Genomic DNA, 12529 nt, shown 5'->3' on the forward strand with positions numbered 1-12529 from the left:
ATTTTGTTTTTACTTCAAAGTACTATTCTATTTTAACATGCTACAAAATTTATACCTCGGGCATCGAAGCTACAGTTGCAACAACTGTGGGAGGATTATCAAATGGTGTATTAACACCCACTGTTGTATCCCGAAATGCATATTGTTTGTATCAATTTAAATTGATCTATAAATGAAAATTAATTTACAATTACAAATTTTAAGTGATTGATAAAATTATTTATCAATTCAAATCAACACTCTTGTGTCTGCATCTGACCACCAAACACCATATCCATCAAATCATCGGTCAGTGCCACATCCTCTGCAGTGCTAGTACGACATCTATTGCCGCAAATCGTACACATATGGGACATGGAACCATCTGCATTAGGCTCGACATCCATCTCAGATCATAGACCTAAACAACTAGGCCACACATGTTGAATGGGCTGACCAAGGCCAGGTGGCTCAACTACTGGATAATAATCTGGGCCAAGAGGGTGTGATAATTGTGTCCCATGCTCAATAATGACATCAGACAATGTTGTGGCCACCTAAAGAGTTTGTAGCTCCGTCAACTCTTTCAAGGATACTGGGATCGACACCTGCACCACGGGTTTGGGTGCTAGGGGGATGCGACTCTGCAGCTCTAGTACCCTCTGAGCTCCAAGTCTATCTTGGGCAGAACCGCCACCTCTACCCTGGAACTCTCTCATATCAAAATAGTTCGACCACTCATTGACGATAAACTCACAATATAGTTTCCTCAAAAAATATAATGGAACCTCAAAATTATTACAAGGTGGTTGGTCAAAGACCATCCACCACCTATCCCAAAAAGCATTTTTCAGCGGCAAATGGCTACACCAATGTATAGGATACCTCTTTGAATTAAAAGGTAAGGTCTCACCTATTTTAGGATCAACAAAAAGAGAACATATTTGTGCTTTACTTGTGTTTTTTCTTTTTCACTTCATTATATGATAACCCATGAGCATAAAAATCACGACATTGATCCCTATAGCTTCCCCATTTTGTAATTTGGTTGGAAACTTCATTGACACTACTATCCAATGATTCTAGGGTTGTGGCAAGGGATGCATGATGCTCATGCTCGGATTTTTTCAGTGTATTCACCAGTCTAGTTATTTTAACAGTGTTTTGTCCTAACTGGTTTATCAAATCTTCCTGTGTAGCTTGTGAACGGTCTACAGGAGGAGTTGGAAGTGTATCCTGACGGTTTGGTTGTGGGTTCTCCTATGGGTTTTTCCCTAAGTTTTTAGGTGTGTCTTGCTAGGGGGCAGGATTTTCATAATTTGATATTTGTAACAAAAAATTAAAAAAAGTAATCGAAACCAATGAATTTGAATTTAAAGTGCAAATAAAATTAATCAAATGCATAAAATAAACAAATAAAATATGTTTCTTACCTCTTTCCATGGCATTTTTGTGTGATTTTTTGGAGCCCGTGCATGTTTTTCCATTTTACAAACCTTTATCTTCACTTGCGGTCACAGGTTAAAATGACCCAGTTGGCCACAATTAAAAAAAATATTGACAGAGAAGCACGTACGGGATTAGTATACTATAAGCCCCATATGTGGTTTAGCTTCGTTTAGGCTTGGCAAAACGAGCCTAAACGCGTATGGGGTTCTTTTAATTTGAAATACCCTGTATGCATTTGTTGTTTTTTCAATTTTGGGGGGGGGTGTGTCCACCTTTTTGCACACCATCTTGGTGCACACACCCAATATCTTGGGTCTTAACGTGTGGATAGACTCAATGGTTGATGTGTTTTTTGGTAATCCAAGGGGACTTAAGTAATTATTCTAGGAGATGATCACTTCAAGTCAAGGAAAATTCCCTACGAGTTTGATTATACTTTCAAATGATTTTCAATGATGCTATTTACTTACTACTACTAATGACATGAAAGAAAAAAAGTGAAAAATAAATAGGGATTGAGAAATCTTAATCTAATTCTAGCATGCGAGAGATGATGAATGACTTAGTGAAACTCAACCATGCTTTGTTTTGCCATGCAATGAACAACTAGGCAAAGTTGATGCGATCTTCTAAGGAAGGAAAATGATGTTCAAATAACTATTAACAATCCTCAACACCATCAAAGGTATGTATATCAATGAGTGAATAGTAATTGAATTTAAGCTTATGTTTAAAGAGTTCACACCAACCATGTACTACAACTTATAATCAACAAGTTGTAAATGGTATCAACATGTGAGTTTCACAATGAATCATCCACAATAAATTTCATTCAACTAAAGTAACTTAAGAAAATTTAAATTGATTTGATAAAATAGAAAACCATGCAAATACTCAAAGATAGCATATAAAATCACCAAGCTTCAATGTCTTATATCAATTTGGCAACACTATAGCAATAATTCTCAAAAGTCTCTTATGAGGTACAAATGAAATGAGATAGCTTATATAGAGCTCTTATAATAAATGAAGAGTCAATTTTGATCTAAAACCAATGGTCAAAAGATTAAACCACCTAAGCCCTAATAGGGTTTACAAAAAATAATTAAATCCTATGCAATGAAAATCGAATATTCTCTTCATCGTGAACCACGAAGAACAAGAGCCAATGAGAAAATTAGATGATACCTAATCATCTAACAAACTATCTTCTAGAATCTAATTCCCTTTATCTCTTTCCCTAATACAATATTCAATGAATTTGGTCAACATCAATTCAAGCTCTTCCATGGCAACACTTGGTAAGGCATCAAGTTGTAGTTATATCATGTCCAACTCCTTGGTGCATGCTTCAAAAAACTTCTCCTACTTCGCCTATTGTCTCTGGAGATGATCCATGAAGATCATGAAAGAAAAGATTTAATTCAACTGGCTTTCCTTGATATACTCTAACCCCTAAAAATACGTGGTTTTCACCTTCTCCTTCAGTTCTTATAAATTCAAACCATCATCCTCCTTCATTTCCTAGCCCAATAGTTCCTCCAAATATGTAAGGATATTTGATTGTATCCATTGGATGGATCCTTCTATCTTTCAACTTTCTCCTCTCTACCAAGTGTTGCCTTTGTCATCATTAAGGAACTATACCAACGGTGGAAATCATAGATACTTCCTTCCCCAATTACACCTTGCATCAACGTCTGCATAGGAATCTCTTTCAATACCTTGAGATAAGGAATTTTCTTATCTTGTGTCATTGAAAGTCTTCCCACTGGTTTTCCATACTTTGGACTCTCTCTTCAAAGAATACTATCTCATCATATATTTGAACCAATCCTTGTAGAAACTCTTTTGCTTGCCTTGAAATATTTTTTATCCACTTCATCACTTCTTGATTGGTGCTTCTCATGGCTTCAAGGCCCTCAATGACTCTTGTGAAATAGAAATAGGTGGGACAAATGTATCATCCTCTTGCCTCACTAGTTTCATTAGTTGTGTGAAGTTCAATATCATATTTTCTACTTCCAAATTAAATTTATTCTCTTTTGTTTTGTTAAGTCTTTGTTGGATTGTCATGATGGAATCATTTAACTCTATAACCAAATTGCCTCTTTGGAGGCATGTTTAGGAGCCATATACTATGCTTCAATGGTGGACAATACAACTATAGGTTGTCTTTTACTCATCCAACTCACTACACCTCCAAACAAAGTAAACACAAGCATTAATGGACCTTTGACTATCCAAGTCATCTGACCAATCTGCATCAACAAAACCTTGTATGTCTAATGACTTATCTACATCATCAATACCACCATAAATCAAACAGTAATCAAAAGTACCTGGCAAATATCTTAATACATTTTTAACAAAATTCCAATGCTCTTTACCTGAGTTAGACATAAACTTGCTTAGAACTCCCACCAATTGTGCTATATACGATCTACTACAAACCATTGCATACGTTAAACTACCAACAACACTAGTATAAGGAACATTAGACATCTCTTCAATATCATCATCAAAATTAGGACATATGTCTAAACACAACTTAGTACCAACTAGAAATGGAATACTTACTAGTTTATAGTCTTGCAATTTAAATCTCTAAAAAATAGTGTCAACATTCTTATCCTAACTTAACCAAAGCTTTTTGTGAACCCAATCCCCATTGTCATACCAAGAATATATCTAGTAGTCCCCAAATTCTCCATATCAAATATGCTAAAAAGCTAAGTTTTGAGCTCTCTAGTAATTGCCTTGCTACTACCAATAAACAACATGTCATCAACATGCAAGACAATATTGATCATCAATAATCTTAATATAAACACAATGTTCCTTTTCGCTTGTCACTTAACCCAACTTTAATGCAAAAGTATCAAACTTTTGGTACCACATCCTAGGTAATTGTTTCAAACCATACAATGATCGTTTTAACTTGCAAACCAAGTTTTATTTCCCTCTTAACAAAACTATCAAGTTGTACATATAAATCTCTTCTTTAAAATCCCCATGCCAGAAAGCATTTTTAACATACATTTGCTCTATCTCAAAATCACAAGCAATGGCAATAATAATAAGAATCTAATAGAAGTTAGCTTAGCAAATAGAAAGAATATTTCACCAATATCAACCCCCTCTTTTAGAATAGCCCTCAACCACTAGTTTGGCCTTGTACCTCTCTAACCGACCGCTTGCTCCCACTCTGCTCCAAATTTCTTCTTAAATAACCACTTGCATTCAATGGACTTTCTTCCTTTGGGAAAACTAACAAGATCCCAAGTGTCACAACTATCCAAAGTTGTCATCTCCTCCTACATCCAAGACTCACTTTCATTGGAATAGAGTATTTTCTTGTAAGATCCAAGTTCATCATCAATACTTAATAAAGCAAACTTACAATGAAAATATGAGCTAATACCTGTCAACTAGATTCCACTTGTGAACCTTCTCAAAGGTGGAGTAAGAGATTCTTCTTTGTTTTCTTCATTATTTCCAACTTCTGTCACAACTAAATCTTCAAAACTTTCACTTGAACTCTCTTCTTCTCCATCTTCTTGGTCATCTCTTTTTGTTCTTCCACATATACATATTCTTACTTAGTTTTAAAATGCACTATTTTTTTACTTTTCCTTTAGTTTTTCTTCACCCAAGATATCTCTAAATTCTCTAAAAATGATATTTGTAAAAAAAAATCATTTTATGAGTTAGAAGATTGTAAAGCTTATAACCTTTTACATTCTCACCATATCCTACAAAGATGCATTTTTAAGCTTTTGGATCCAATTTAAATTAATTCTCTTGAGGCACATGAACAAAAGCCTCACAACAAAAAAACCCTTAAATGCAAAACTGAAGGCTTTTTACCTAACCACATCTCATAAAATGTTTTTATCAACAAGAGCTTTACAAAGTGATCTATTAATTAAATAACAAGTAATACCAATAACTTCTACCCAAAAACATTTATCAAAATTAGCACTACTCAACATGCTCCTAGCTATTTCCATTAATATTCAATTCATTCTTTCTACCACCCAATTTTGTTGGGAGTGTAAGGTGTAATTTTTTGACTTTAAAAAACTGCATATTTACAAAACTCATCAAATTTCCTAGAGCAATATTCACCTCCATAGCAACTATGCCTTTACATTGTCACTTTCATGACAATTGGTTAAACAATATAACCTCTTATGGGTAAATTAAAAAATGTTAGAAAATAATAAATTAAAGAATTTACAAGGTTGATGGTAACTTTGCCTCAAATGGGATTCTCTTAACTAAAAAATAAAGCAAGATTATCATAACTTTTTAAAGAGAATTTTGCAATAACATAGTTACATCACTCACTAACATAGGAGCTACAATATTAAACATCTTCTTGACCATTTTCTATTTGGTAGCTAGACTAGATTTGGAAAAATTAATCCCCCTTTCAAGGATTCAATTATTACTACTACTAATTACTCTACTAAATGGGTTAGTATTACTCCTCTATCACATGGAGGGGAGCTTCCTAAAAAATCCCAACAAATTTCACTATGATTTTTTAGAGATATTTTAAACTTGGTGATCCCATGAATTTTAATATACAAACTAACTTAAAAGTTTAAACTCTAAATTTTTGTTGACTTTTGAATGTTGGCAAATTAAATTCCTAAGCTAGTAGAACAATTTTTAACCTCATCCCATTTGCACCTACTTAAATATTAGATTGATCATATCAAGCCTCACTTTAGCATTAAATATATAGATTGATCATATCAAGTCTCACTTTGACATTCCTTCTACTTTACCATAGATTCAGCCTCTATAATTAACAATTTCAGAAATCACATTGTATGCTTTAAACCAAAGGCTTGTTTTTTATTTCCATCAATTATAACTAAGTGCCTAGTTGCAAAGTTGTTATTTTTAAATCTCCAAATAATTATGCAACATGTACAACCCCTACTTTATGACCCTCAAAGATGAGGTGAACAATGATTTGGGTCAATAAAGTTCCTATTGAAGGCCAGATGAGAACTAAATAGAGCCATGATCTCAAGCTTAAAACATACAAATGCTCCATATATGTAGGCCTTTGATGCCTGCTTGAAGCTCAATCATATGACAACCAAGCGAATGATGAACTGAAACAACCACACAAAATAGTGTTATATCATACTCAATCATCATATGTTCTTAGTAGAGAGGTCACAAGTTCAAATTCAATGATCTAAAATTGCTAAAGTTTGTATATCTCATTTGTAACACAATTAAATGTCTCATCTCATATTACTACAAATCATATGTAGACACATATACTGACTATCTCACATCAGACCACAAAACAATCTTTCTTCCAAATTCCCAAAAATAACATTCACACAAACGCAAGTCAGGTCATAAAGAACATACATCACTTCCTCTGCCAATTTCAGCATTCTGCTAGCCATTTGCAACCCACTTTACCTGCAGCCATTTTGCATTTAAAATGCGTTCAATCCCCACTGTAGCGGAGAAAAGGATAACAATAGCCTAACAGATGCTCTTGTTTTTATTGAGAGCATTCAAAACATTGTCTAACCCAACAGCAGAAGGGCTTGTCCTATTTTGTTAACTAGGATCAACACATGCAAAAAGTCCAACCCAAAGAGCATCGCATGCATATAACGTGGTTCACATCATTTTTAAGCAACAAAGCTTCTCTAGTCAAAGGAGTGAAGAGCATAGAAACAGACTACAATCTAAACCTATCACTCAAGAACAGAGTAAAGCTACAAAACAGATAGAGATAATTCCCTCCAACGCCTCACCAAAGTATTCCAATCCAACGAAAAAGAAAACCCACAAAAATGTCTTCCCCATATTGATTTATTACAAGGCCGAGTCATTTGCATTAAGTTGTGAACTTGATTAAACACACTAATTGATGCATTGCAATGACATTTCTCAAACGAGCCAAAAGGAGCTACTTCCACCTAGCCTTTCCATTACCACGCGCAATTGGGCATGCCTGATACTGAACAAGATACGCAGCATAACACAATTGAAGCAATTTGAGTCGTCGGAATGCCAAAAAGGGAATACTAAAGATGCAAATTGTAGCCACTGTTATTAGGGGTCAATGCAATCAAAAGGTAAGCTCGCCTCTATTGATCCACTAATAGACAGTCATTTGCATTGAAAATTTGAACTCTTTAGCTCAAGACAAAACATGGCAGATTACAATGATGCCAAAATGAACCAAAGCAAGCTAACCAAATCTGACTTATACAATTTCACTTGCAACAAGAAAATTCCATTGCATGCAGATCATGCAACCGTAATATACACAGGACCTGTGCTAACACTCCCCAGTTTGATCCACTTAGAGAGATTTCTACTCCATCCAAATATTGTACAAAAAGAAAGCAATGTAGCACCCACATCACTTTATTGCCCAAAAACCCAGTAACTTGAAAATTGAATTAGCACATTCACTCTTCCTCTGCTTCAGATCCACTTGCTCCAGCATCCTGCAACTCAATCATTACTCAATCATTTTAGTGATTGCGTAAAATTGAATAACCACAAATAAAATGAACAGTACAAAAGTAAATAAATAGTTTAACTAACCGTTTCCTTATCATCAGCTTCCCCTGGCACTACAGCATCCCTATCCTGCAAATTGCATGCTTACATTTTAATAAAACATTACATCTAAATTTCAGATCAAGCCAATCCAACTCTTGAATTAAAATACCTTTTGGTACTTAGCCATGGCCTTTTCATATTCTGCCTTCAACTCAGCAGCTTTCTCAGTATATTGCTTCTTCTCCTAAAAACCAACCCCCCAAAAAAAAGAAAAAAAGAAAACCATCAAGCTCTTGCATATTTGATATCAGAACTGCACATTTTAACAGCCATATGGCAGCCTAGATGCAAACCTCTTCTGACAAAGACTTCCATTTTTCACCGCCTTCTTTAGCAACCTGCAGGTAGTATCATAACCCAAATAAGAAAACAGTCTGACGCTAGATAATATTCAATTTGAAGCCTCATGTTGCAATATAAATAGGTATCAAGGATCCCCAAAAGTAAATCATTTGCTGAAATAGCAGGCATTGAATGAAACTAACCAATGTTAAGAACAAATCCAGGTTAGCACATTTTAAGATGTAGACACAACTCACACAATGAAATTGGCATGCATACCAAGTAGGACAGGCAAACACACTGTCGCATTGATTGTATTGACACTAATACATGTAAAGATGGCATAATCACCCTAAAAAATTTAAATATCAAGTAATCACATCAATTAAATGCCCAACATGCATATCATAAACCGTTTGGTATGTAACTGTAGAAATCCAAGGAACATTTTTTGACGTAAAACCACATACAGACAACAAAATGATGATAAGTGCTTATCACACCGTCAAGCAACAGATACCTTATGACAAAAGGTCAATCATCCTGGACAGATCCATCTAAGAAATATATACAATTTTGGCATGGGCATATGTACCCTAAAACACGACTCACGTGTAAGGGATACAAGTACACAGAATAAGGGCATTGACATCTACTATTTAATTTTGGATCATGACCAAAACGACAGAAGTGCAATGTATAATAACCCAAGCAAAACAGTAGCCCATTCAAATATATTTCAGTCGGTACCTGTGCAACACCCTTGGCCTCAGGGTTGGCCTCTTTATAGCTCTTCCTGAAATCATCCCTGTCATTAAAATAGGGTTAACGGGCAGACAAAGGAAACATGTGATTTTCTTGTTATCTAACAAAACAAACACAACTCTATACACCCAAACAAGGAAAGGACATGCAGTAAGTGAATAGAAAAAAGGTAAATTGAGGCAGTACATGAACAAGAAAAAAGCAGTCTGCGGTCTTTTTGGCAAATTTGGATCCTTAACCTTCTTCTCCTTCTTGGGCTTTTTCTTCTTCTCGCTTGATGTCTTGCTCTTTGACCTCTTCCTGCCAAAACAACATTCGCAAAACTGACATCAATAAACAGCTTCAGTGAAATGCATCAAACAATAAGGCTCTACAAACACAACAATAAAAGAAACAGAAAGAGAAGCTCAAGCAGTACTCTTCAGCTGGCTTCTTAGCCTCTGCACGTTTGGGCTCTTGTGGTGCTTTTGGGGCTTCTGCACAAGCACGTATCACAAATCAAAACCTTCACTACTTGCATATAACACGCTGGTAGTCCATATAAACCAAAACCTAGAAGAGAATAAATAAGATATGCAAACAATCCCAAAACCACAAACCAAAATTAGTCCAGATTTTCCCATCCTGCTGGCAATTATGCATATCAGCAGTCGCTACGGGCACATCCTTTTTGCATGCATCACTGCAAAACAAATCCAATACTCAAAACGATTGAATCAGCATCTATCATTCAGAAATACCGACATTAATTAAACAAAAATGAACCCACCCTCAAAAATAGTAGAAATCCGTATTTTAAAATCAAACCGACAAATCAAGCACTGAAATTCAACTCTGTTTAATTAAATACATTAACCAAAACAACTGAAACCCCATTTTCAAATCAAATCCATCACTCGGAAATATCAAATCATTGTCATCGAGACAACCCTGCCATTTAAACTACACAGAAAACTGAAACCCAAAAAAAAAATCCATGAAATCTTACCATCTAGTAAAGGCGCTGCCATCTCTAGCTCGCTTCAGAGTGGACGGATCAACATCTACCCTTTTCCTTGCCTTGGGATTATTAGCCTTTGAAGCAGATGTAGAGGCTGCCATTGCTGTATGTTCAAAGCCAAGATTGAACTGAACGATGCAGCAGAGAAGAGGACGAGAAGAACAAAACTAGGCTTCTTTCAACGCACAGATAAAAGCAATGAAATATAAGGATGGTTTATATCCCGCCCAAACGTATTGCGTATTTCAAATTTTCATATGTGCGCCATAAATCTCTTTGATGGTTGTCAAATTCTGAATTTGCCGCGAGAATCGGTGATGCGTTTGGTTATCCCTTGCTTTTTAAATCAGGGCCGTCGATAAACAGAAAGTAACTGACGGCGTGGATTGATTGTTCGTGGGTTACCATCGTGAAGTGTAAGAGGTCCCATGGAGCAGTTTGGTTGTTTATATTAGGTGAATGAATGTAAAAGGAAAGTCTCCTAGGGCTCTTTAGTTTATTTTGTTTATTAGTTATTGTTCAAATGTTTTATGATATTCTTGTGGTGTTTATGGTTTTCATGATTTTTGTATTTTTTGGTTTAAAATTTAAATGAATTACAAATATTTATATTTATAGGGAAATAAAAAAAGATGGAAAGCAATATGTGGAGTTATGTGACATATTTTTATTAGACAATGGTTATGCAGTTTCAACCTCCTATTTTTTCACAACTTGTTTTTAATCTCCAAATTATAACAATTCTCATTTATGTTGTTAAAACTTAACCAACATAGATAGATGAGAAACCTAAATTAAACCATAGCTTTAGAGCTACTAAGCATTGTTTAAAGTATGAATGTTTCATTTTGGTTTAAAAAGAAAAATAAGACAAACATCTTGAAATAGAAATGGGAGGTATTTATTTGGTTGATGTTATTTGAGATACTTTTGGAGTTATTTGTTCAACCTCAAAAGCCTATGAATCACCTACAAGCAAGACACCTATGATATCTTGTCCTTGCGCTAAATAATTTCAAACTAAGGAGTCAAATTTGGGTTGTCTCATCTAAACAAGACCATAAACCCCTAGACCGAACAATCTGGTCATTTTGGTCTTCCAATTATGATAATTATGGGGTGAGTTTCTTAATAGATGGGTTTGTCATTGGAATTGGTTTCCGGATTAGGCAAGGGCTATGAAAATATAGGAATCTAAAAGATGATGATTCTACCCCCCACAACAAGAAAAACAAACCCCTTTGAACTTTTCTAAGTTGAAAAATTATAAAATCGAGAAATGAATAGAACTAAAATCGTTGAATATCTAGTGCAAATTCTAGAAAAATTAACCCAAGATCTAGATAAAATACTCAACCAACTTTCTATATCTATTGATTATGAAAAATGGAGTCCAAATGTACAAGTTATGGCCTCAAAAACTGAACTTCTAACTTTGCAGGCCTAGTATGAAAAATTGGAGCAAAATCTAACAAAATGACCAGCACCTCTAGATTGGAACCAAAACTAACTTTTGACAATATCTTGTTTGTGTGATTTTGAGTCTGTATGCCCAAGTTATAACCAAAAAATTATAAGTTGATCAAAAAGCAAAAACAAGTCCAAGAAGGTCAAAAAATGGAAAAAAATCTAAAATAAATGTTGATGCCTTTTTTAATTAAAAAAAGCCCTTTTTAGCCAATGGAATATTTTGCTAGGGCTAAAAGTTAGTAAGCAGTGTTAAAATTAGTGGAGGGCACCAAATTTAGGGTTGTTGCTAAATATAGGGCGAAAAAATTGCTAAAGTTAGTGTTGCAGTCAAGCATGCACAACAGGTTTGTACCTATGTTTGCAACTCTGTAGTGCTTTGGATGCAGCAAATAACCTTTTTTACTATAATTTTTTTAAGAAACTTTTGAAGCACTGCAATTGATTCATGGGCTTGTGGGGTTGATAATGTTAGACAGTTCAAATAACCGGAAGACAATTGAGAGCGGGGGGTGTGAATCAGTTGTCACAGATTATCAGAACTTTAAGCAATTTAAACTTTAATACCGGAACCCAAAAGATCTTGATACCGGAATGCATAAACCAAATACCGAAATAACAAATAAATCAGTTAAGCATAAACAATAATCAAAGAATAAATACCATCCACATGACACCGAGATTTATACGTGGAAAACTCAGTAAAGGGAAAAAAACCACGGTGGGAAGCCTACCATGGTCAAATAATACTTATGTAGTAAGTATGTGAATTACAATTGGGGGGTCTGCAATTGTAAGAAGGCCAACAGCCTAGAGTGCACTGCTCATCACAAAAGGAGTCTCACTGACTACATAGAAATCCAAACTACAATCCGGAAGAATGAGTGAACTGCAAAGATAGCATCTCCTATGCCTGAGTACAGTTCCGGTTAAGCTCAATACCGGAGGACTAAATCCTCTTACATA

General features: G+C 35.0%; 1 protein-coding gene across 1 annotated transcript; it reads right to left on the minus strand.

The window, feature by feature from the left end:
- Positions 1–7477: 7477 nt before the first annotated feature.
- Positions 7478–10322, minus strand: LOC131051487 (high mobility group B protein 3). Its single transcript, XM_057986041.2, has 9 exons — positions 10085–10322; positions 9696–9778; positions 9515–9572; positions 9283–9396; positions 9082–9139; positions 8343–8387; positions 8159–8233; positions 8032–8076; positions 7478–7931 (listed from the first exon to the last, which is right to left on the minus strand). The coding sequence occupies exons 1-9, from the start codon at positions 10195–10197 to the stop codon at positions 7893–7895; spliced, it is 630 nt and encodes a 209-aa protein (XP_057842024.2). The 5' UTR covers positions 10198–10322; the 3' UTR covers positions 7478–7892.
- Between the last annotated feature and the right edge of the window lie 2207 nt (positions 10323–12529).

This window comes from Cryptomeria japonica, chromosome 7 (assembly GCF_030272615.1).
Source record: "Cryptomeria japonica chromosome 7, Sugi_1.0, whole genome shotgun sequence".
Classification (NCBI taxonomy): domain Eukaryota; kingdom Viridiplantae; phylum Streptophyta; class Pinopsida; order Cupressales; family Cupressaceae; genus Cryptomeria; species Cryptomeria japonica.